Source organism: Mytilus galloprovincialis, chromosome 11 (genome assembly GCF_965363235.1).
Source record: "Mytilus galloprovincialis chromosome 11, xbMytGall1.hap1.1, whole genome shotgun sequence".
Taxonomy (NCBI): domain Eukaryota; kingdom Metazoa; phylum Mollusca; class Bivalvia; order Mytilida; family Mytilidae; genus Mytilus; species Mytilus galloprovincialis.
The window spans coordinates 12,014,151-12,041,835 of record NC_134848.1 but is presented as its reverse complement, the minus strand read 5'-3'; the positions used below and the strand labels follow the sequence as shown (position 1 = coordinate 12,041,835).

Below are 27,685 nucleotides of genomic sequence, written 5' to 3'. Positions count from 1 at the left end.
TATGATGATTACGATGATATGGACTGCTAGCAGGTAAATCACATGGTTAGCATGTGAGCAGGTCATGTGACTGACAAAGTCATGTGACCATTGCGAGAGTTGGCGTAAGACGTTTCAGTGATTGATGATGAACAGATTGATGAAAAATCAACTTTTTCTGTAAAAGATGAAATTTTGAAAATTGTCCTTGTTTCTTAGGAATGACCGGCTGATATAATATCTGTGAATATTTCCAACTTCCTTAGCTAGGAAAGAAATTAAAAATTGGTAAAAATTTATCACCCATTTAAAAGTGATCTTTGAACATGACAAATATATAAAGCCTTGATACTTGAAAAATTATAGCCTCGATACTTGAAAAAATAATAGCTTTGATACTTGAAAAAATTGATACCATTTGAACTTGAAAAAATTATTGCCTTGATATTTCAAAAAAATATCAGCTTTGATACATGAAAAAAAGTTAAATTTGATGGTAGTTATTCTGCATTTTGAAACACTGTAGCTTACAAATGCCCTCGCCAATTTGTTGTTGTAAATTCTCTTTCCAAAATTTCTATATTTTCATCTATCTACAAATCTCTTGGTTATATGGTTTCTCCTTATCTGCTGCTAGCATGCCATATCTTCAGTTTAAGTGCACTAATATTCACTGATTCAGTTCTAGGGAATTCTGGGTAATAAAATTTTAGGGGATTCTGGGTAATACATTTCTAGGGGATTCTGGGTAATAAAGTTCTAGGGATTTCTGGGTTTTAAAGTTTTTTTCTTCCATGACAGCAAAAAGGTACCTACACTTCATTGAAAGTTTAGTAGGTTCACACTTTAGCTTTACTTTCCCCTTTTCTGTATTGAACAGAGTATAAATATACAGTGTTGCCAAGAATTCTAAGAACTGAATCATTTTGTTAATTTTATCACTAATTTGTTAATGGGGGGAAGGGTTGAGTATTCAGCAAACTTAAGTTTCATTGTTGGTGTTCAATTTTTTTATTAGTACATGCTATTTGCAAACATCAAATCATAAATTGACGCAAGCAAAAACTAAAGAAAAAAGACAGAGATATTAACTGAAATTTGTTAAGGCAATTAGATGTCTGAATGTTTTAAATGAAGAGAAGAAAAACCACAAAAATACTGGCATATATACATGTAGGTGTACTTTCGTCAAGATCAAAGCTCACATTATCTAGGGTCATTCCCGTTTTATGATAATTTTTGTGTTTTTATCTTATTTCTGCTTCTAATTGAATCTTGTTTATATGTAGTGAAATTTGTGATTTTCCCAAGGTCGTGAAGGAAGCAAAAAACACACACAAAATGTGAATCTGTACTGTATAGAAAAGGGGGAAAATATCATATAGAAAATACAATACTCATATTGCATATTGTAAAACTTTATGCATTTGATTTTGAGCTGACAACATTCAACCAAAGAAAAATAAATCAATAAAAGCATAAAAGTGAAAGTAGAGAGCAGAAATGCAAAAAGACAAAAATCAGAAAGTCTCAAAAACAAAACAAAATTACTGTTACTGCAGGTAAAATTTCACACAATGAGATATCAGAATTTTTCTTCAAAAAATTATGTATTCATTGTTCCTTGTTCATAAATTAATTTTTACTAGAAAATATTAAATATTGGTTTTTTTTTGGCTTTGCAGCTAGTCCGTCCATAGGAAATCGTGTGGGAACAATGCATGGGAATTATTCTTATATGTCCGGACAAGAAAACAATCCTTTAACAATGTCGGACAAATATGGTGATGTAAAATACGACTGTCGTGAAAGTCCTTCCAAACCTGTCATGGACGGGTCACAGACAATATCGGCCATGCATCATAACATGTACGGTATGATGCAGGACCAATGTGGCCCAGATATATCATGTCTCGCCCAGGGAATGGCCCAGGGAATGTCATCGGAACCTCAGCATCCACAACAGCATCAACAACATGATCAAGGGAACTGCTAGCAGAACATTTTTTTAGACTGCTTTCTCGTGGTACCAGTTCATCAACAAAAACATCAACATGATCAAGGGAACTGCTAGCAGAACATTTTTAAGACTGCTTTCTCGTGGTACCAGTTCATCAAAACAAAAAAAAAACATTTGTGGGTCATATTTTGTCGTCTGCTCGAAAGTTGTAACTGATCTTTTGTTATTGAGGAAGAGTTTCTTGTTTGTATAAGGAATTGTTAGTAATTGAGAATCTCGATTTTGAATTTGCGTCTCTAATAATTAGATATTTTCCGTTAATAACTTCACATTTTTAATCAAGATTAATAATTTTTCGAAAATGATTTAACATAGGGGTTTGAAGCATGTTGAATAATCCCGCTGTTTTAAACTATGCCAAAAGAAAAATCATTGCCAAAAAATTATTTGAATTTGAAATTCAGATTCTCAGATATTTTGTAAAAAGAGTATGATGTTCAAGATTTGAGTGATTTCTTTTTATAAAGTTCAAGATTTAAATGATGGAGTTAAGGAATACACTGATGCAATAAAATTGTGTTTATATTTTTGTTACTAATAACTATGGTTGTATTTGTTCATATTTAAAGTGCTTTTGTCCATTATTTAAATTAAGTTTTTGTATTATTATCTTTTAGATTTTTATGGAGTACTAACTTCAGACTATATGTGTGTATGATAATTAACTTTCCGGTAGAACTACTACACTATTTGTGTCATACAAAGTCTAAAATATTTTGTATTAAGTTATGATTGAATGATGATGAAATGATAGGCTTAGGAATATTAAAGGTACCAAGTTGAACTACATTTTTAACAAGTTTAGAAATAAAAATAATAAAAAGTTTTATCTCTCCATATTTTCTGTACTAACATATCCAATCAGATGTTTCTGCGTGGTGGAATTTGTGCATACAAAAACTTGGTTATTTGGTTCCAGTCTACAAAGATAACTTTTGAACAAACAAGACTTAAAGATTTATCTGGTTTTCCTTGACCAATTACCAATGTCTTAAACCCATTTTAACTGGACTTGCTGATTTTTAAGTTGCGTAAAATTGTTAACCACAAGTTGCATTGTCTTCACACAACTGTGTAAAGTCATGAACCACAAGTTGTATAGTCTTCACACAATTGTGTAAAGTCATGAACCACAAGTTGCATTGTCTTCACACAATTGTGTAAAGTCATGAACCACAAGTTGCATTGTCTTCACAAAATTGTGGAAAGTCATGAACCACAATTTGTATAGTCTTCACACAGATCTATTAAATTTAAGACTGTTGTCAAATTATTTCAAAGTTCTATTATGTTCTAATGAATATGGATAAAATATGGTGCTTTCAAAGCCAAAAATTGTTTAGTAAATTCTTTTTAAAGCTATGATATTATTTTTGTTTTGTTGATCTAAAATTCAGTTATTAACTGTATTCAAGTCTGACAATGCTTCAGATAATTTAGAATGATAAATTAAAAGTAAATTCAGAAAATTATTTTTATGTACACTTAGATGTTTACTTTCTTAGGCAGCCATTATTAAAAATGCCTTTTTTTCCGTAGATTATAAGCTCAAAATAAGAAATCTCTGAATATAGATCTGAATTAAACAGCTGCAAATTTGCTGTCAAAACTAGATTAAATCTCCATGACACAGATATTTTTACTTATTTCAGATTATCAGAATTTTCTTGACTTTCAGAGAAAAAAAATCTGTTTGATTTATATAAACTATGAAAATTTTTAATGATTTTTCTGTGTAATTTTTGTCGAGCCTGCAACTTTTGTTGCAGAAAGCTCGACATAGGGATAGTGATCCGGCGGCGGCGGCTACGGCGGCGGCGGCGGCGGCGGCGGCGGTGTTAGCTCACTTCTTAAAAGCTATATATTTTAGAAGGTGGAAGACCTGGATGCTTCATATTTTGTATATAGATGCCTCATGTTACGAAGTTTCCGTCAGTCATATGTCCATTGTCCTTGACCTCATTTTCATGGTTCAGTGACCACTTGAAAAAAAAGTTCAGATTTTTTGTAATGTTAAATTCTCTCTTACTGTAAGTAATAGGATAACTATATTTAGTATGTGCGTACCTTGCAAGGTCCTCATGCCCGTCAGACAGTTTTCACTTGACCTCGACCTTATTTTATGGATCAGTGAACAAGGTTAAGTTTTGGTGGTCAAGTCCATATCTCAGATACTATAAGCAATAGGTCTAGTATATTCGATGTATGGAAGGACTGTAAGGTGTACATGTCCAACTGGCAGGTGTCATCTGACCTTGACCTCATTTTCATGGTTCAGTGGTTATAGTTAAGTTTTTGTGTTTTGGTTTGTTTTTCTCATATTTTATGCACAAGGTTTACTATATTTGTTGTATGGAATGATTGTAAGGTGTACATGTCTAGCGGGCAGATGTCATCTGACCTTGACCTCATTTTCATGGTTCAGTGATTATAGGTAAGTTTTTGTGTTTTGGTCTGTTTTTCTCATACTTTATGCAATAGGTTTACTATATTTGTTGTATGGAATGATTGTAAGGTGTACATGTCTAGCGGGCAGATGTCATGTGACCTTGACCTCATTTTCATGGTTCAGTGGTCAAAGTTAAGTTTTTGAGTTTTGGTCTTTTTATCTAATACTATATGTCAGAGGTCAACTATATTTGGTGTATGGAAATATTTTATGATCTATATGTCAGTTGTGCAGGTTTTATTTGACCTTGACCTGGTTTTCACGGTTCATTGCTCAGTGTTAAGTTTTTGTGTTTTGGTCTATTTTCTTAAACTATAAGTAATAGGTCAACTATATTTGTTGTATGGAAGCATTGTTAGCTGTACATGTCTGCCTGGCATATATGGTTCAACTGACCTTGACCTCATTTTCATGGTTCATGTTAAGTTTATGTGACAGTCGTAATAAAGCTTTATATTTAGGAGTATCAACATAATATCAATGATTAGTAAAGAAGGCGAGACATTTCAGTGTGTGCACTCTTGTTTTTGATAGAAATCATTTTAAAAAAATACATTGATTTCTATTTCATATATATATTTATTTTCACAGGGTTAAACTTGCAATAAAAATTGATATGAAATAATATACAAACTGAAGTTTTTGTGAAATATTTTTAGTTCCAATCATTAAGTTTTAATATATTTGAATCATGTCCATCTAATTTAAATCAGATTTCTGCAGTTGAGACAATATGAAAATTTGATCATTCAAGGTGATACCTAACACTACAGGGAGATAACTCTGTAAAATCAGCTAAACGTTTTAATTACATTGTGTTGTTAAGGGAATATCAAGCTTCTCAATGATCAAAATAAGTGTTTGTCAAACTGCTATATAACCAGTGTAATTTTTCTGACAAAACGGTTGGTTCAATTTTTTTTTAATTTTTATATTTTTGTTAAAGTGTCAAAGTAAATGCTTTGACAAAATTTTATGAAAATTTAACGAGCCAAATTAATTTTAGTGAAAGTGTTAGGTACCACCTTAATTCAACCACAGTTCCAAAACATTTTGAATACTGTTTGGGTTTTTTTTATTCATCAAAGATTAAGAGTTCATGACTTGTTATATGCAATTTTTTTTTTTTAAATACATATTGGTTTGAAAAGGGTTATTTTTCCTTTATAGATGCTAAATATGTCCTTAAATATTTTAAAAAGGAATAATTTTGTTAACAAATAACCAAGACAACTTTTGATGTTGTCATAACTACAGAAATGTAAACAAAACATGGTGCAGTTTGCCGTCTGCTCAGATAATTTGTACATAGTGCATCAACACATTGTAATATACCCATCAGTCTGAGTGATATGTGATAATACAGGTATGTACAAGTCACAAGTGTGTACATGTGTGGTCGTTGTGTATATGTGTGAACAAAGCTGAAATTATGTCTGAAATATTGGTTAAAGGTTACGTGGATATAATAATGAAAAATCTGTATTCAAATTTTCTTACACATAATTTTACAAGTTGAAATTTTATCTTAGGGCTTTTCCAGAAAAAAAATGTATGGGGGTTGGGGTTGGGGGGTTGGAAGGCAGTTTTTGTCAGCACCCGCCACCCAGACAATTGTAATTGAGAATTATAGTGTGAAAAGTTGCTCTGATACCCATCACCCATGTATTATTAATACAATGTGCCTTCCAACGGCCCCCTACATTTTTTTCTGGAATAGCCCTTATATTTTGGTGTCAATTGTAAGACTTATTTAATTTGAAACAAAAGGTTTACTCATGGTAAACAAGATACTTTGTTATATTAATCTAGATTTTTTTCAGATTAGCTAAGAATATTTGTATTGAATGATTAATACAGTGTTAGATATAAGGTGTATATGGCACACAGATTGATCAAAGAAAGAAAATTTTTATATGAGATAGACAAAAAATATCAGAATTAAACATTTATTTTGTTTTAATAAGTAGAAATGAAGTTTATAAACTAAATAAACAAAACCATAAGTAACTTCAGCCTTTGACCTTGGTGAATATAGAAGTTTAATAATTTTGGTCAATAAATTTCTTGTCCACTTCATAAAAGTTTTTGTGTAAGACTATAATTATATTATATAGTAATCTACTAATTTATTTCGTTATGTTCAAAAAAAATGAATACTTTGTTTAAAATGAATGAATGTGCATGCATGCGAGTTTGTATATTTGATTAACAAACTTTTTAACATTTTTTGACCAATTTTGATTTTTACCAAACATATCTCTCAGCTGATATTTTAGATAGACCATTTGCATTATTTTTTCATTCCTGACTGATTTTTTTTTTTTTTTTTTAGTTTGTACCTTTAAAATGTAGGGTAGCCAAAAGATTTTTATAACATGGTGCTGAATTTTTCATATTTTTTTTTTCTTTCACTCAATCTGATGTACATTTAAATATAAGTGTTTAGCTGAAAATTCTATCGTCATTTATTGTTCTGGCATCAAAATAAAAGATGGCTGTTAATTTTTTGGCTTCAATTTATTGTTAAGAACTTTTAAAAGCCAAGATTTTTTTTAAGAATTTGATGTATATGAAATTTTGACATGAAAAAAATCATTTCACTGTATGATTTTTTTTTTTTCAAGCCACAACCAAAATGGGTTTTTTTACCAATTAGAAAATTGTTAACATTTACATACAAATTGTATACATCTATATTTTGGATATTTTTAATGTGTCTCAATTACCAAGTTAAGAAATGATATACAACCTCATAAGTAAAATCTGGAAATTTTGAGAATTTGAATCTTCTGTGGTGAAAGTTGAAAAAACAATTTTATTTTAATTTTGCTGGAATGTGTAAGTACAGATTATTTTGCTGTTTATCTGTTTCAAAAATGGCTTTTCCATAAAAAAATAAATAAAGGGGGAGGGTCAGATATGGGATGATATTCATTTCTAGAACTGTCATTGTTTTTATTTGAAAAAGATCTGTTAAATGTTTTGTGTTGAAGATATTGATTCTTTTTTTTTTACAATTGTGTAACAATTACATCATGTATTTAATATTTGGATATATTAAGATGAAAATTTGCACCAAATGAAATTGACTTGTTTCACAATGAAATCTGTTTTTCTAATGTTTTTGAATATGTCCAGAAATCTTGAAAGTATAAAATTATGTGTTACAATTTTTTTTTTATTTGTTGGCTTCAGTAAAATGTTCAATCTATGATTTTCATATAATGTTGCAATATTTGAATCTCAAAACATATTGTTGGCATGCAAATATTAGTTCATCAAAGGGACATAAATCATGTATGAGAGGGGAGTTAACTCAATCATCCTTCATCCAAATTTAAAGAGATCGTGCCTATTTTGTAGATTAAACAAGTAAATAATTGAACATTTGTACATTTGACTGTATTTAATATCATATAATACACTTCCAACATATTTTTTTTCAGTAACTGTTACATAGAGAATTTAGCCAAAATTAAAACCAAATGCTATTAAAAAATAGTTTTTTGAAATTACATGTGTATGTTTATAATGTTGAAGTGAAGACAAGAAGTGGGCAGGGCATCTTCTACTATGAACTTGAATGTGACCAGAAAAAAATATTTTTTTAAAGGATAAAGTTCAAGATTAAAATGATGAAGTTCAGGATTACACTAATGTGATATCTGGTTGTGAAGACCCAATGATTTTCAAGCAATAAAGAGACAATAGTCACAAGCTATTAAACACAAATATGATCTGAATATTTATACATATCGACTGCCAGTCAAGAACACTGCCACGCCCCTTGCCCTGCCCACTTCTGTCTTCTATCTTTGTTTGACTACTTTATGGTATAGTCATTGCTGAAAATGACACTTAATAAAATTTTATTATAGTTTGTGTGTGTCTTTTTTTCTGTTTGTTATATATGCCATTCAACCAACAACAACAAAATCTACCAACATTAGTATTATCAACAGTTTGTGTGTTTATGTATGCATTCAACCAACAACAACAAAATCTACCAACATCAGTATCATCAACAGTTTGTGTGTTTATGTATGCATTCAACCAACAACAACAAAATCTACCAACCTTAGTATCATCAACAGTTTGTGTGTTTATGTATGCATTCAACCAACAACAACAAAATCTACCAACATCAGTATCATCAACAGTTTGTGTGTTTATGTATGCATTCAACGAACAACAACAAAATCTACCAACCTTAGTATCATCAACAGTGTGTGTTTATGTATGCATTCAACCAACAACAACAAAATCTACCAACCTTAGTATCATCAACAGTTTGTGTGTTTATGTATGCATTCAACGAACAACAACAAAATCTACCAACCTTAGTATCATCAACAGTTTGTGTGTTTATGTATGCATTCAACCAACAACAACAAAATCTACCAACCTTAGTATCATCAACAGTGTGTGTTTATGTATGCATTCAACCAACAACAACAAAATCTACCAACCTTAGTATCATCAACAGTTTGTGTGTTTATGTATGCATTCAACGAACAACAACAAAATCTACCAACCTTAGTATCATCAACAGTTTGTGTGTTTATGTATGCATTCAACCAACAACAACAAAATCTACCAACCTTAGTATCATCAACAGTTTGTGTGTATATGTATGCATTCAACCAACAAAAACAAAATCTACCAACATAAGTATCATCAACAGTTTGTATGTATATGTATGCATTCAATTAACAAAAACAAAATCTAGCAACATTAGTATCATCAACAGTTTGTGTGTATATGTATGATTTCAACCAACAACAAAATCTACCAACATCAGTATCACCAGCCGACTCTGTTGAAGTCAGAGCTGCCTTGAATGAAAAGGCAACAACAAGATGAATATATTTCAACTGTGAAAATATTTAAAGCTTTTAAATGTAAATATCAAGAGAGAACTTTCTGTGTTCACCAATACATCTCAAAAGTTTTTCTATCGAATTAAGTCATCAAATTTCGATTCCACTTCCTCCCCTAGAAGAAGAAATCAAAGGTGTGAATTTCCAATCACATAAATGAAAGATCTCTGTTGGTTTGAATAGAGCTTGAGGTAAGAATATATGCCAATGAGACTGCAACCCAACAACAATAATGACCTTAAGAAATATAGAGGTCAATATAGCAATCAATGATCGACCAGTGTCTGAACAGTATTGCAACAAGAGTATATAATGAAATGTCTCCCTAATTTCTAACAATGATTTTACAAGTCTCCCATGAATTGATTGATAATAAGGTAAAGGTGATATAAACCCTGGTAGACAGACGTGTACACCTTACAATCATTCAATACACTAAATATAGTTGACATTTTGCTTAGTGCATCCAAGAAACAAACAAAAGAAAGAACCATAAATTGAAGTCAAGGGTCTGGGCTGATGTGCACAAGAGTGTATGTGGAAATTGTCTTGCCTTCTTTACTAACCATGGATTTTGTGCTGATAATCCTAAATATAAAGCTTTACTACAAGTATCACATAAACTTTACATGATCCAAGAAAATGAGGTCAAGGTCAGATAAACCAAACAAGAAATACATTTACATCTTACAATCATTCATTACACCAAATATATAGTTGACTTATTGCTTATAGTTTCTAATAATTGACTTAACTAAGAAAATCTTAACATTGACAAATGAACCATGAAAATGCGGTCAAGGTCAAATGAACCTTGCCAGACAAGACATGTACACCTTACAACCAATCTTTGCATTAAATATAGTTCACCTATTGCTTAAAGTATCTAATAAACAAACTTAACCTTGAAGAATTCACATTGACCAATGAACCATGAAAATGAGGTCAAGATCAGGTGATACCTACCAGACAGACATATACACCTTACAACCCTTCCATATAACAAATATATACCAAACACAAAAACTTAACAATGAATTTTAAAAATGAGGTCAAGGTCAAATAAAATCTTAAAGAGACTGACATGTACACAAAAATGTACATGTACATCCTATAGTATTTCCAAACACCAAATATAGTTGACCTATTGCGTATAGTATTAGAACTAGAGGCTCTAAAGAGCCTGTGTCGCTCACCTTGTTCTATGTGAATATTAAACAAAGGAAGAAGATGGATTCATGACAAAATTGTGTTTTGGTGATGATAATGTGTTTGTACATCTTACTTTACTGAACATTCTTGCTGTTTACAATTATCTCTATCTATAATGAACTTGGCCCAGTAGTTTCAGTAAAAAATGTTTGTAAAAATTTACAAATTTTATGAAAATTGTTAAAAATTGACTTTAAAGGACAATAACTCCTTAGGGGGTCAATTGACCATTTCAGTCATGTTGACTTATTTGTAAATCTTACTTTGCTGTACATTACTGCTGTTTAAAGTTTATCTCTATCTATAATAATATTCAAGATAATAACCCAAAACAGTAAAATTTCCTTAAAATTACCAATTTAGGGGCAGCAACCCAACAACGGGTTGTCCGATTCATCCTAAAATTTCAGGGCAGATAGATTTTGACCTGATAAACAAATTAACCCATGTCAGATTTGCTCTAAATGCTTTGGTTTTTGAGTTATAAGCCAAAAACTGCATTTTACCCCTATGTTTTATTTTTAGCCATGGCAGCCATCTTGGTTGGATGGCCGGGTCACCGGACACATTTTTAAAACTAGATACCCCAAAGATGATTGTGGCCAAGTTTGGATTAATTTGGCCCAGTAGTTTTAGAGAAGAAGATTTTAGTAAAAGATTACTAAGATTTACGAAAAATGGTTAAAAATTGACTGTAAAGGGCAATAACTCCTAAAGGGGTCAACTGACCATTTCGGTCAAGTTCACTTATTTGTAAATCTTACTTTGCTGAACATTATTGCTGTTCACAGTTTATCTCTTTCTATAATAATATTCAAGATAATAACCAAAAACAGTAAAATTTCCTTAAAATTACCAATTTAGGGGCAGCAACCCAACAACGGGTTGTCGGATTCATCTGAAAATTTGAGGGCAGATAGATCTTGACCTGATAAACAATTTTACACTCTGTCAGATTTGCTCTAAATGCTTTGGTTTTTGAGTTATAAGCCAAAAACTGCATTTTACCCCTATGTTCTATTTTTAGCCATGGCGGCTATCTTGGTTGGTTGGCCGGGTCACACCACACATTTTTTAAACAAGTTACCCCTATGATGATTGTGGCCAAGTTTAGTTTAATTTGGCCCAGTAGTTTCAGAGAAGAAGATTTTTGTAAAAGATTACTAAGATTTACGAAAAAATGGTTAAAAATTGACTATAAAGGGCAATAACTCCTTCAGGGGTCAACTGACCATTTTGGTCATTTTGACTTATTTGTAAATCTTACTTTGCTGAACATTATTGCTGTTTACAGTTTATCTCTATCTATAATAATATTCAAGATAATAGCCAAAAACAGCAAAAATTCCCTAAAATTACCAATTCAGGGGCAGCAACCCAACAACAGGTTGTCCGATTCATCTGAAAATTTCAGGACAGGTAGATCTTGACCTGATAAACACATTTACCGCTGTCAGATTTGCTCTAAATGCTTTGGTTTTTGAGTTATAAGCCAAAAACTGCATTTTACCTCTATGTTCTATTTTTAGCCATGGTGGCCATCTTGGTTGGTTGGCCGGGTCACGCCACACATTTTTTAAACTAGATATCCCAAAGATGATTGTGGCCAAGTTTGGATTAATTTGGCCCAGTTGTTTCAGAGGAGAAGATTTTTGTAAAATATTACTAAGATTTACGAAAAATGGTTAAAAATTGACTATAAAGGTCAATAACTCCTAAAGGGGTCAACTGACCATTTTGGTCATGTTGACTTATTTGTAAATCTTACTTTGCTGAACATTATTGCTGTTTACAGTTTATCTCTATCTATAATAATATTCAAGATAATAGCCAAAAACAGCAAAAATTCCCTAAAATTACCAGTTCAGGGCAGCAACCCAATAACGGGTTGTCGGATTCATCTGAAAATTTGAGGGCAGATAGATCTTGACCTGATAAACAATTTTACCCCATGTCAGATTTGCTCTAAATGCTTTGGTTTTTGAGTTATAAGCCAAAAACTACATTTTACCCCTATGTTCTATTTTTAGCCATGGCGGCCATCTTGGTTGGTTGGCCGGGTCACGCCACACATTTTTTAAACTAGATACCCCAATGATGATTGTGGCCAAGTTTGGTTTAATTTGGCCCAGTAGTTTCAGAGGAGAAGATTTTTGTAAAAGTTAACGACGACGGACGACAGACGACGGACGACGACGACGACGGACGCCGGACGCCAAGTGATGGGAAAAGCTCACTTGGCCCTTCGGGCCAGGTGAGCTAAAAAAAGAGATCAAAACTCAAAACTAAACTTTGACCACTGAACCATGAAAATGAGGTCAAGGTCAGATGGACATGTACACCTTACAATCATTCCATACCCAATAAAGTAGAGCTATTGCTTAAAGTATCTGATATATGGACTAGACCACGAAAAACATTCTTCATAAAATGAAAACTGCCTGACGTGCATGAGGACTTTGCAAGGTACTCACATACTAACTACAGTTATCCTATTACTCATCAGAAAAAAATTAACATCACTTTTTTTTTTTCAAGAAGCACTGAACCATGAAAATGAGGTGAAGGACAATGGACATGTGACAGATGGAAAATTCATAACATAAGGCATCTATATAAGATGAAGCATCAATGAAGTATCAAGGTGTTCCACCTTCTAAAATATAAAGCTTTTAAGAAGTAAGCCCCCACTGGATCACTATCCCTATGCCCAGCTTTCTGCGACAAAAGTCTCAGGCTCAACAAAAATTAATATTGACCAGGGAACCATGAAAATAAATTAATGATAAATACATATGATGTATCTGGTACAAATGTATATGCATTTTGAAAGTGCTATATACATTTTATTTATTAACGTTATGAAGGAAAATAACACTGAGATATTCTGTAAATCATTTAATCATTAAACATATTTCGTCAATCTTACATAAATTGATATAAAAAAATTAACAGCAATAACTATAAATATAAAATCAATTGTATAATTTAAAATTATTAATATATATAATTGTATAATTTAATCAATTGTCATAATTATACATGTATTTAATATTAAGTTTTGTTTACAAATTCAGCACAATTTGAAACTCAATACCCCAATTACCAGTAATAATTTTAATATACAACCCATAATTAAATAAACTAGTAATATACTTTCATAATATATTATATTTCAGTCACCACAATTTTGATTGAAAACATCAAAATTAAATTACCCTAAGGTAGGTAGTTCTCTTTGGTCACTCTGGCTACCTCAACCAATAATAAATTGCTGCCGGGATAAGGCTAAAAGTGGCAATCAATTTATCCTCCAAAATCAGAGACTAAAAATACCCAAGATTATAACTATTTCGTTTTGATACAAAAACAAAATAAATGCACTATGAAAAAGAGAGGGCATAGATTATAGCCACAATTTGGTCCCAGAAATTGCAAAAAAAAGTACAATTCCTAAATATGAATAATAAAGCTAACCTTTAAAAAAAAGTTTTGTAACCAGTTAATTTTATTAGTATGCATACCCGTAGCCAGGGGGGTACGGACGAACCCCCCCCTTGAAAACAAATAATGACTGTTAAAGTCAATGTTCTGTTCGAATTGTGACTGTTAAAGTCGAGTTTTTGAGGCCAACGAACCCCCCTTTGGAAATTCCTGGCTACGGGCCTGGTATGGCCATATCAATGATAATTCATGTCAACACAGTAAAGATTTCAAATAAAGATAAAGCTACTAGCAATTTTTAGTTGTGTTTAAATCCTAAAACTTCTTGACAAAAAATGAAAATATAAAAATATTCATCAGTTAATCAACACATAAACAAATCATACTGTAAATTCAGAAGTTAGAGCTTGAAATATGATAATTACAAATGGTTTTATTATTGCAAAAAAATTTGACAGGCTTATAATTGCATAATTTTAACTCACATTCTGAAAATTTGTTATATGAATCGCATAAGTTAAAATCGCATTTAAGTCTAAAATGACAAAACCGCAATAATAAATGAACACAATAATTTCTGAATTTACAGTACTTAAATGTTTATATGAATGATAATTCATGTCAAAACAGATAAATAAAGATTTTAAATATTGGGTAGATATAAAACTACTAGCCATTTTGATCATCTTCAAACCCGAAAGTAAAAAACACATCATAAGGAACTACTTAGATGTTTTTTAAACAAATATAAAGCTACAGGCCATTCGTTGCCACCTTTGAATCCAAAAACTTCCGAACAAAAAATAAAAAACAATCGCCAATTAAATAACTGTTTGTCTGCCTCATCACCATAATTGTTTCTAAATATATCTTTGACCTTGTCAATATTAAGGTCAGTCTTCTCAAGCCACGCCTCCAATGTTTTGCTGTAGTTCTGTCCATTCCAAACCCAATGATCTACCACATATACATCTTTCTGCAAAAATAAAGTTACATTATATTATTTATTGGTAATGTGGGTTTATTTACACCAATGAGACAACAACTCAATATTATCAGTTAACCCCCACTTAAAAGGGGGGGTATAAATATACAACAAGTACTAATTAACAATAGGTTTGTACGGAGATTTTGGAAAAAAACAGATATTAATATTCTGTCAAAATACAATCCGTCTGATTTTTAAAACCAAATCAGGTTCACAAAGTGCATTTCTTTTTTCTGTGAGTTAGCCAAAAAGATATTTTACACAAGCCAACATCTTTGTCAAATACATTTTGTAGCAAAATATCTTGTTGGGTAAAGTTCTTGCTCATATATAAATATTTTTTTTGTTCTTATCTGAAAGCATGTTATAAGAACTATCTTCTCACATTTTATCTTAAAATTCTATCAAGCAGTTTTCTTTTCATGACACAAAATTGGATTTTCAAAGCATCTATATAAAATCTGAAAATTTTTACACAACCTGCACTGTACCTAGATAAAAAGTCTGGTGACCCATACTTTTTATTACATTTTTGAAAAGAGCATGAAAAAAACTTCATTTTCGTCAAATTATTTAAAAATTCTATCACCTTAATGCAATTGTTTTTTGGTGTTTATTATTCATAATATAAAATCCTTGTGTGTGTTTTCTTCAAGTTTATGTTATCTTGCTGGGCTTGTGTCTGTCTGTTTTTGCAATGGATTTGTTCATACATCAATTTATAGTTTTAATAATATATATGATATTCAGCGGTTGTTGTTTGTTGATGTGGTTCATAAATGTTTCTCGTTTCCCATTTTAAATATAGACCATTGGTTTTCCTGTTTGAATGGTTTTACACAGGTAATTTTTTGGGCCCTTTGAAGCTTGCTGTTCGGTGTTAGCCAAGGCACTGTGTTGATGACCATACTTTGACCTGTAATGGTTTACTTAACAAATTATGACATGGATGGAAAGTTGTCTCATTGGCACACATACCACATCTTCTTATATCTGTGACATCCATTGATCTTTTGATATTTTTCTTACCTGGAAATACAAGAACAAATCTGCTGATGGCATAGTTCCGCCTGTAAAAAAGTTTTTGGCCATCCATTCTGTATCTGATCCCGGTTTGGTATCAAATGCATAAGCATGTTGTCTGTGACACAAGACCTGAATGAACAGGTAACCAGAAGGTTTCAGCCATGACGATACTCGCTGCATTAGTATCTCGTAATTTTTCATATGCTACAATGAAATATAATAAGTTCATATTTCTAATAATTATGACGCTCATTTGTAGTTGAACTTAATTATCTCAAAGAAAGTTGGATCAGAGAAATATTACGAGAGACCCGTAATTTGACTCAAACAAATACTGAAAGTTTGACAGATCAAGCGACACAAACTTGCAAGAAATGTATGTCATAAATAAATAGACTTTATAGCTATTTGGGAATCTGTAACACCTGACCAAAGAAACTGTGCCACTTAAACTAATGATGTCATTCAACAATCACTTTTTCCTTGTGGTATTAAGGCATTTCTCTTAGGTTAAACTTTTACGGGAACCAATGTGATTTCCAGTAATGGTGGACAAATAGCAATAAGGTGGTGTATACAGTGGTCAATGAACAGAATTTGAATTACAGGTATAATAACTGTCAGGTTCTCTCTTCAATCCATTTAAATCCATTAGATCATGTATTGACATATGTGTATTATTTGAGATAAAAAAAAAATGCAATTTAAATGCTTTAATTAACCTTGGGACCCTAAATTTGGTTCAAGTCAACTGAAATTTCTTCTCATCAGGAGTCAAAATACATATATTCATATCGTACAAAGTTCATTGAGCCTTTCAGACCTGCCGACTTTTGAAAATCCCCATGGGGGATTTAGTGCGCGACCAGATTTTTAAGGGTTACAGTTTTTGCGGCATTTCTGTGTGCACTGTTTTTTACTCTTAAAATAGTCTCATATCTCTTCTTTTTTTCTTTAGGCATACTGATGATAAGCTTATAGCCTTGATTTCTTTTATTTGCATGATTCTTGTACTTATTTTAAAATTGACAAAACAATTTAAGAAAAGAGAAAAATGACAATAAAAAATAAAGGATTTAAAGTGAAGACCCCCCTTTCCTCATTCCAAAGACCTGCTTATCTTTAGACCATGACTCAAAAGACATGAACCTTTATGTCCTAAAGTTAGAAAGATAAATTCAGATTTTTATTAAGTCTGTCAGTATTAATGAGAAAATGGATAAAATTTGAGTTATCTTTCTTTGTGTTCAGAGGTGCTCTTACCGGCGGAGGCTTATATACAGTAGAAGTGTATACAAAATGGCATCGATTTTAAATCAACAGACTTATGTCTGATTTCAAAAATTAAATGGATTTCAAGATAAACGATGTTTTCTTAAGAGTTCATTACACAGTTCTCATCTTTCAGTTAATACGATTTTGTCATGGAACTACAGTAAACGTTGCAAATTGTGCTTGTATGATAAATTGGTTAAAAATCAAAGGCCGTCTGACTGAATTTATGTTAACAAATATTAATTAATTTCGAGGATTGTTATGACCAATCAGGTAATCCGATTACTTGCAACAACAAATTATGACACCTGTTGTGACCGTTGATTAGCACAGGGTTAATAAGTGATGAGAAAAAGCAATTTCCATCTCCAGGAACATCATATATGAAAAAATTATCATTTTCTATAGCAATCACTCCATTGTGGGGCACATTTAAAAAAGATTGTTTCTGTACTAAATGCTGTGTGTCTTTTTTGTTGTGTGATTCTGTGATACATTAAAAACTTGTCATAATATGTCCCCAGGTAAAATTATAGATTTTTAAAAATTGATCAGAAAAACTTCAAAATTGGTAAGGGAGCTACCATTTGATTTTTATGGGGGGGGGGGGGGGGGGGGGGCTAGGCTAGGATGAAATTTGAAAAAAATAGGCAGGACAGGAGTTTTGAGTAAAAAAAAAGGCAGGATGAGACACTTGCAAAAAATAAAAGTCAGGACGACAATTTAGGTAAAAAAAAGTCAGGATAAACTAAAAAAAAAAAGGCAGGACCGAACAGAGTAAAAAAATAAAAAGGCAGGACAGAGATTACAGCTAAAAAAAAATGCAGGACAAAATTTTTCATCCTAGCTCCCCCATAAAAATCAAATGGTAGCTCCCTAACCAATAATTTTTTCGGGTATATTTTGTGAAAATTGGGTTTTTGACTTGTTTTACAATCCGTATATTGGGAAATAGGGTTGAGGGATGAAAATTGGGATGATACCGCGAAAATCAGGATAGTTGGCAGGCCTGGCCTTTGATAACCAGAGTTATCATATACTTAGACTTAATAACATATAAATTTTACCATATGATAATAGCATTAAATTGACGTAAATTCCATATTTTTCGAATTGCTGCTTAGCGGGCTGATATGAAAAGTTTATCACATGCTTCGATTGTTATCACATGCCTTTCCGTAACGTTATCACATGCCTTTCCGTAACGTTATCACATGGCATTCCGGTAATATTCAACCAATTCCGGAAAGTATACCTCGATGCTACGTTTTCAGTGAAAAACATTACAAAGTAGTGTACAAAACAATTATTTGAATACTGGAAAGTATATTGTTTAAAGTAATAAAATTTAAAACAAACAAAAAAAAACAAAAAAAACAAAAAAATTATTTAATAAATGCATTTTTTAAGTTTTTCTGAAACATAATTTAGAAAGTTTCTTTAAAAAGTTGACTTTTCCAAACAATGATCAATAGGTATATTGTTGAATTATTTTTTTGTCGATTCGTCCATATTAAAATATTTTTCTCTCTCTCTCTTTTTGAGGCATATGATAGAAAGATTTCATATTGAAAGTATCTATTTTTGGGCCCGACGGCCGTGAACTTTTTAACTCTTTAAACTTCGGGAACCACGTAAAAGGATCAATATATGAATCTGTTATTTTTCTCTACTGTTGAAGCATATGATAAAAAGATCATAACATGTCATTTTTCATATCGCATTTATTATCAGCCCTCGGTCAATATCAGCCCTCGAGCCGTGCGGCTCTTGGGCTGATATTGAACCTAGGGCTGATAATACATGTGATATGAAAAATGCCATGTAATAATCTGATATTACCAGAACAAGGGAGATAACTGTAGCTACCAGGACAAGGGAGATAACCAGAGTTACCAGAACAAGGGAGATAACCAGAGTTACCAGAACAAGGGAGATAACCAAAGTTACCAGAACAAGGGAGATAACCAAAGTTTCCAGAACAAGGGAGATAACCAGAGTTACCAGAACAAGGGAGAAAACCTTACTTACCTCAAACATTTCTATTGACATAATTCTGTCAAATCTTTTGTTTGTAGAGAAGAAGTTGGCATCAGCAGTTATACAGTCTAACCTGTCGGCCACGCCCATCTTCAGAGCCTCCGTCTCAATGTGTCGTCTCTGTGTGTTAGAGTTGGAAACACATGTGACTTGACATTTAGGGTACGTCTGTAAGATGAATAGTCCTAACGATCCCCATCCACATCCTAAATCCTGCAAAACAAAACTTTTAGAATATACATGGCCTTGACAATTTCAGAAGTCATATAGATATTGATTTTCATGTATGGATATTTTCAATTATTACATTGGTTGCAATGAACTACTTTGATTTCCCAGTGAAATAAACACTGATAATTTCACATGTGAAATTATCAGTGTTTATTTTATAAACTTGGTAATTTTAAACCTTTGAAGTCTTGACAACAATAGAAGTTGTCATGACATTGTCATTGACTTTGCTTCAAAGCAAATTGTAAAAATGTAGAAAAAGATATAGTTCCTTGCATTTTCTACTTTATTTTTATCAAAAAGTCAGAATAACTAATCAAAGAATTTTGATAACTTATTTTGAACACATTTGAATAAGTGTGTATCAAAACTAAATTCAGTTTATTAGTTAATGTGAGCACACCTTCATAATAAACTATCTTTGACCTAAACTTTAACCTGATACAGAACAGACATACAGACCGAAAACGTAAGGCTTCATAATGACATTACTTTCATGGGTGGGTATAAAACTTACCAATACTGACAAACCATCAGTTATCTTAGCTGATTTGCAATATATCTTCAATGATTCAACTTCAGCTAAAACATAGAATAAAATAATCATATCACAGACCAATGTACAGTAAAACCTGACTAAACCGAACTCTTTGGGGACATGAGATGTTGTTCGGTTTTGGCAGGTATTCGTTTTCATCAGGTTCACAATGCATAAAATATGATATGATTGGTCTTCAGAACAAGTTTGGATTAGACAGGTTTCCGGTTTATTCAGGGTTCGGTTTAATCAGGTTTCACTGTATATGTATTTGTATTTTATTTGAGAGAAAAAATGTAGATTTCATATTTTAATAGTGATATAATGGATATTGATCAACCTTCTGGGCACATGAGATCATCCCTAGTTTTTAAGGTGGTACCCAACACTTTCACTAAAATTAATTTGGCTCGTTTAATTTTCATAAAATTTTGACAATGTATTAACTTTGACCCTTAAACAAAAATATAAAAATTTCAAAAATTTTGAACCAACTGTTTTGTCAGAAAAAATACACTGGTTATATAGCAGTTTGACAAACACCAATTTTGATCATTGAGAAGTTTAATATTTCCTTTACAACACAACGTTATTAAAACGTTTAGATGACTTTACAGAGTTATCTCCCTGTAGTGTTAGGTACCACCTTAAGTGTTATTCTTTCTTATAGTTTTCTATATTGTGTTTTGTATACTGTTATATGTCTTTTGATTGCTTCTTTCCACAGCATTGTCAGTTGGTTTTCAACTTATGAGTTTCAATATCCCTTATATTTATGTATCTTCCATCACTCTTATTACACAGACCAAGAAAGAATGCAGATTTGAAATGTGTAAAACCATATTAATGTGGTGAAGTACTAAAAAAATTGTAGCTTATTATGCATTAAGACTAGAGTAGAATTAAATATGTCTGTTTGTAGGTGTTTAATACTACCTTCAGTGCCCTTTGCTATATAATGGCTGCAGTGTTTTTTCTTTCATTAAACTGAATAATATATTTCAGTGAATTACCTTTCTGAAGATTTAATAAAAGAATACCATTTGTTCGTAATTTTTTAATAAATGTTACATCAAGTTTTATTTCATGACTAGATAATACTGTTTCAGCATAGAGCCTCCTCATGGTTTTTTTTGATTATGTGATTACTTTGCCGTTTTGATAGTGATTATTTAATCGCCAGATAAAATATTAATTGATTATTTGATTATCTTGTCCGAAATTTTTTTTATTGATTATGTGATTATTGCGGCAAAAAAATTGTGATTTTGTGATTACTTTAACACCCCGATATGGGACCTTAAATTACCTTCCTCCAAAGTTTTGGTCATTTCTGTCCAGTAGCAGCAACTGTACTTCAATCTCTTCCCGAGAACCTACAATATATTACAAAGGGAGAAAACTATGAATTTCATCAGTTTCAGATCAATACTCCCATATTAGAGGGTAGTAATGTCCTTTTATAGTACTGTAAGGTGTGAAGCGTTAATTTTGGGCTACCGATACAGTCGGTGCCAAACTGTTTTATGGTTTGTATGACAGAAAAAGAAATTTGACATTTTTTACTATATGTTCAACAGAAAAATCTAAAATTCCTGTCTGACCTGATGATATTTTGTCTGACATTTCTTCCGTCAGACAGAGTTTGGGATACACTGCCGATAGTGTAAAATTGGTTAAAATTTTACTATGATTTGTTAAAATATCCTTTTTAACTTGATTTGTCTGAGGTCTCAAATAATTATTGTCACCGTTATTTTTGGAAAATTCAGTCCAGATTTGTTTGTCTAAGAGAAAGTGTACATTTTATCGTCATGCACCAAAAATTACCATTAATTACATTTGTCAAGATTTTTAATCATTATTTCTTATGAAGGTATCCCCATTACGGCCCTCAGATTAATTTCCATCAGTAAAATTTTTATAAAAACTATAAGTTTTGAGAAAAAACATTAAAAAACAAGAATGTGTCCCAAGTACAAGGCTGCTCCATCCGCACTATCATTTTCTATATTCAGTGGACCGTGAAAATGGGATAAAATCTCTAATTTGGCATTAAAATTAGAAAGATCATATCATAGGGAACATGTATACTAAGTTTCAAGTTGATTGGACTTCAACTTCATCAAAAACTACCTTGACCAAAACCTTTAACAAAAACTTTAACCTGAAACAGGACGAACGGACGGATGCACAGACCAGAAAACATAATGCTCCTAAATGGGGCATAATAAAAAGAATACAATATAAACACATACTGTTGTGAAAAATTCTGTTGGAACTTCGTAATGTTGTTCATTTGCCTTGTCTGTTTCTATGGCAACAGGAGAATTTTGTAATCTTTTGATGAATAGTTTCTTGAAGTGATTTTGTTTCTCCAAGTCTCCCCCACAATCCAGCTTCTTTGCCCATGCTTCTAAATTTGTTCTCACACCTAAAAAGATATAACTCATATATTACTGTGGATTCCTTGTGTTTACAAGTTTTCATGGATTGAGGAAAAATAGTATTCCAATGAATATGCATGATTTCCTTGGTTTTCCAAAGTCTGCAGATCAGTTTATAGGAAATTTCTACTTCGTTAATTCAGGATTTTGATTTACCCTTGAAATCCATGAATATTGGTATCCAATGAATAATAATGAATCCTCAGAACGCTCCTTGCCTGTGACAGTGTCAACTCTGATAATGCGAGGTAAACTTATTGTGAAAAGGTGCGCTTGACTATCTCAATTGACTAGGATTGCCAGTATTCCTGCTGATGGTCAGAAATTCTTGCCATTAACAACAATAAACATATTCATAGTACATGGATAGAGAATGAAATATTTCCAACTGGATGTTTAGCATGCAAGCAAAAATCAATCAATTGTTTTAATAGCAATACTGTTGCACATGAGTGATTAAAGAGTTACAGAACACCTAAGGGAGTATAAAAAATGTGCACACTTTTAAATAACCTGCATAAGTGCACCACATTTTAATGTTATTTCTTTTTAGACTGGAAAAATATTACATTCACTCCTTAAATATTAAATAAAACTATTTTGAAAAGATGTTTAAATCTAGCGATACACTCCAATAATCTTTTTAATACGAAAAACTATTTTCTAATTCATATTGTATATAAATATGATATCTACATATAATTATATAGGTAAATTGTAAACTTGTCTTAAACTTTAAAACTATTTTTTAACATGGCATTTTAATTTGAATGCTCTCATTCAATAAACTTTTTTCTTGAATACATAAAAAAATAAATGTAAAGCATATCATGCATATATAAACCATATCTAAAGGTGACATTAACAACTAAAATTAACAAGATGGTTTCTTGTGAAGGATAAACAATTTATCTTAAACTTACATTCTAGAAAATAATTATTCCAGCATTATTCTCAATGGAATCTAACGTAACAAAAGGCAATTTGCCACAAGCAAACGGGATCTAGTGTATCAAAAGGCAATTTGCCACTAGCCAATATGATCTAGTGTGCCAAAAGGCAATTTGCCACAAGCCAATGGGATCTAGTGTATCAAAAGGCAATTTGCCACAGGCACAATGTCCAGTGCAGCCTCTAAAGCAAGCGCAAAATCCAGTACATGCTTTAAAACAAGCACAACTGCATGTGCAGTGTGGACTTTGTAAAATTGATCCTCGAGTAAAATGGAAGTGTGTGAATTGTGATATTTTTTTGTGTATGATGTGTAAAGACACAACGCATTCTAGGAAAGAACATCGTGTTATTGATATTAAGGCAGCAGAATTAAAAGTATCTAATGTTGTGATATATATCACCAACTTTGCAATAAATCACATAGCAGTGTCCTTTGATGGTTCACTATGGATTGGCAATGGGTTTTTCCGAAGTGATATAGGGCTGTTTGATTCTGCTACAGCCCGCACAGGAATACAGAACGTCAAAGTTCAAGGAAACAAATGTAAGGCAATTAATACTTTTAACCTTGAAATTAGCTGTATAGCTTTAACATTGTCCAATGACCTTCTACTGGCTACAAATGAAAACTGCCTGAAACAAATAGCTGCGGGCTCTAAAAAAGTGAAAGATTCTATTTACTGTGTAAAATCATTAAAACTAACAACAGTTCATGTATCTAAAGACGGAGAGTGCTCGTAGGTGGCACAGAGCCAGAACCTGGGACCATGAAGATGATTGTTGCTATGGGTACTAATGGCAAACATTTAACAAATTATCACACTGATAAAGATAGAAATTCCTTATTTAGGGAAAGTATTAATGCTATGACAAGCACCCATAATGGAAATATTTTTGCGATAGATAGTTTCGAGAGAGTGGTTGTGTTGGGGAAGACAGAGGTTATCAATATCTAGGGGGTCTCATTGGGGGGTTCCGATCTCGGATCCCGCTTACTGTTTTGTCAGATTCCCGTATCCCGCTTACACTATGTACGTAAGCAATTCTAATTTTTTTTGTCATTTCCCGGGTCCCGCAAGACCTCATTTCCCGTTTTCACGACACAATAATTTGACTTTCACGTTTACGAAAAATCGGCAATCCCGCGTCACACTTAGACCCCAAGGAGACCCACTATCTATACTTGAGATTCAAGAGACGATGATTATGATTACAAAAGATTTTCCCCTATTACTCCCTAGTAACAACATCTTTAGACAATGACATTGTTCTCAGTGTTCTCCCCAGGCCATTAAAGGACCGCGGGCCCGAGATGTATAATTTTTTCCCGCGGTGGTATCGTTTTTACCGCGATGTATAATTTTTCTCCGCGGTGAACACAATAACTTACAAGAAAAAAATACACGACGCAACGCGACACAAAATATTGAAAAATTCAGTTCGTCACGCGTCACCCTGGTGCTATCCAAAATTCCTGGGGAGAACATTATGTTATTGTTGGTCATTTCCTTTATAGTGATAAATTCCATGTCCTGAACAATAGTGGAAATCTACTGACAACTTACGATCCTAGCAATGCAGGGATAGGATATATCACAACTCTTGCAATTACTACAGAGGGGCAACTTGATGTACTGTACACATGCTGTATGTTGGATGTGGAGTTAGTATGGGTTCAAACTTTTACAAGATGACTATTGCAGGGTGTTAAAATTATTATTACAACTTTATTTTTGGTAAAACTCTTTTGATAAATTCTTAACAATTTCCAAGGCATTTGCTTCTCAATTTTACTGTCAAATAAAAAGAACGTGTCAAACATTATTCTTATCTTTCTTGAGTAGTTTTGCTTCACAAAAAGTCCCTAATAAGGCAATTGCTACTTGAATTGAGAAAGACTCTATACAAATTTTAAAAGGTATCCTGTCAACAACTTTGCACAAGTTGCTAGCTTATTTGGACTAACAAGTCGCCACAAGTACTACTTAATTGTTACAAAAAAATTATCTACTGCACAAGTATGCACAGGTGTTTTAAGTGTAGTCAGTGTACGTAAATAATGCACCTTCTCTCAAAACGTCATCACTGGCCATGCTGTTACAGTAATATGTCAGTCCTGAGTGCTGTCAGGTCTCTGAATTGTGGAAAACAATTTAAAAGTTCAGTTCCAAAACAAAATTTCTTGAGGACTTTGAACTTAGTAATTTTCAAGTCAATTCCGGATTGACAAGAAAGTTATGCGGATATCAATCGTAACTACTCGTCCATTCTCGCTACGCAGTACAATAGTTATTTCTTCGTGCAACCAGAAAGGCCGAGTTGTTCCGATTGATGCGGATATATTTGAAACTTGTTTTCCAAGACTACTATAAGTTTATTAACAGTAGTCTCAGATTTGATTGATCTTAATAAATTTAACCTTTTGATTCAGGGTTGGGCTTTTTTGTGCACTCAGATATTATAAAAACATCTTTCTGTGAACTTTTTTTGTCAAACTTTTGTTGATCCCCCTTTCTTTAATGATCGTTAATACGTTAAAAGTTCAATTCATGATTTATTGTGTTTTTTTAATCTTAATATATATAACGTGACGGTACCCAAATTGCACCTATTCTGACAGTTTTTTCAACTACGTTTTTTTATGATCAAGACAAAAACTTCAATTTGTGTTTGTTTTGTAGCCGTATTCCTCTTTATTATATAGGTAAACCAATTTGATATTCAATCCATATGGAATCATAGAAAAATTGGTCTGAACTTACCTCCAAACCATCAACGATTCTGTAATGAGGAGTACCCAAATTGCATCGATGCTTAAATTCGCATTCTAATGCAACAACGTTTGTAACGTTCATTTTGATTGGTTAACGTCACTTTCTTACATGGCATCAATTGGCAATTGATGCTATGGGACGTACGCGCAAGCGCAGACGGCATATGACAGATTTTAAATACATGTTTTAACGTTGTTTTCTGTCAGTTTCATTAGAATGGAGATAACAATATTGTATTTTAAGCTCCGACGGCATCAATTTGGGATTTGATGGTCGCAAATACCCGTTTACTGTCTCCGCTAACGCGTCGCCAGTAAACTTAATTTGCGACCATCAAATCCCCAATTGATGCCGTCGGAGCTTAAAATACAATACAGTTACCTCCTAATTGCAAAAGTCGAATAACAGAGCTTTTGTTTATTTTTTTCAAATATTTTAAACAATTGGATAAATGTCCATGCTTACTCTTCATTTTTTCAGAAATGGATACTTGAAACATATTGTATTTGCTGATTTTTAAAAGATGACGTTTTGATGACGTCGCATGGCGACGTTTCGGTACATTTTGCTTTTTCAGTAAACACTTCATCTGTTTATAAATACTGTGAACGTTTTGTGTATATCTAAATATGTTTACCTATATTGAAAGACGTGCATTATAGTATCAAATTATAAAAATACAAATTGTTTTAGTCTCTAGATTTCCACTGCTATTTTTGCTAAATAGGTGCAATTTGGGTACCGTTACGTTACGACTGCAATGAATAACAGTAGTTCATGCAAGTATTTGTATATTCTTCGCTTTACGCTCCAGTCATGCTTCAGTGATTCCCTATATAATCAACCAAATTTTCCTCACAAAAGCTGAAAAGGGGGAGTTGACTTACGATTTCGGCCATGTGGAATTATTTGTAGATCTTTGTCTTGTTAATAATTGCTTTTTTTAAGCCCACGCCACATAGAAAGAAGCATAAGAACGTCTGTGTAGTACTGATTCACGACAGACAACCACCACATTGCTGTTAACTTGGCTGCTTTGTCGGCCGGCACAAAGACAAACCGTAGTGAACATACAAGTTTGTTTCTTATTCTAGTACAAATAGACGTATCATGTACAGTAAATCTTTTATTTATCTCCGAATTATTTTCAAAATGTGATATTCGACCGTCAAATTGGCGTCACAAGTACAATAAAATGTTCGTATTCATGCTGAATTGAAGCACCCTATCATATCCAGTCACTGGACAAAATTCTTCACAATCCATAACAACCAATCGATCTCTTCAACTAAACTTGATAAATCTGACTTATTGTGATTAAGTTGATAAATGTGATAAATGTATAATTACCTTTTGTCGCACTACAATTACTGTTCGTCCATTTCACATATAATGTAAACGTGTTTTTAATATATATTGTTGCAT

At 32.3% G+C, this 27,685-nt stretch overlaps 2 protein-coding genes across 2 annotated transcripts in view; one reads left to right on the top strand and one right to left on the bottom strand.

The window, feature by feature from the left end:
- LOC143051653 (transcription factor 4-like) overlaps positions 1-8,331 on the top strand; it is a 90,710-nt gene extending 82,379 nt beyond the window's left edge. Inside the window, 1 exon segment of the mRNA XM_076224550.1 lies at positions 1,665-8,331. Within this exon segment, the coding sequence (XP_076080665.1) occupies positions 1,665-1,975 (311 nt within the window). The 3' untranslated portion in view covers positions 1,976-8,331.
- Positions 8,332-13,426: 5,095 nt separating this feature from the next.
- LOC143051652 (uncharacterized) lies at positions 13,427-25,707 on the bottom strand. The gene is made up of 7 exons (XM_076224549.1): positions 25,552-25,707; positions 22,344-22,519; positions 21,395-21,461; positions 20,065-20,129; positions 19,308-19,529; positions 16,005-16,205; positions 13,427-14,963 (listed from the first exon to the last, which is right to left on the bottom strand). The coding sequence occupies exons 1-7, from the start codon at positions 25,577-25,579 to the stop codon at positions 14,700-14,702; spliced, it is 1,023 nt and encodes a 340-aa protein (XP_076080664.1). The 5' UTR covers positions 25,580-25,707; the 3' UTR covers positions 13,427-14,699.
- Between the last annotated feature and the right edge of the window lie 1,978 nt (positions 25,708-27,685).

Bases quoted from the DNA above. Each gene is read 5' to 3' on its own strand.
- LOC143051652 (XM_076224549.1), bottom strand. From the start codon at position 25,579: ATGGCCAGTGATGACGTTTTGAGAGAAG. The intron at 16,206-19,307 runs GTAAGTAAGGTT...ATTTCATTGTAG, and splicing joins TGTCAATAGAAATGTTTGAG to CATATGAAAAATTACGAGAT. The intron at 14,964-16,004 runs GTAAGAAAAATA...TTATTTTTGCAG, and splicing joins ATTTGTTCTTGTATTTCCAG to AAAGATGTATATGTGGTAGA.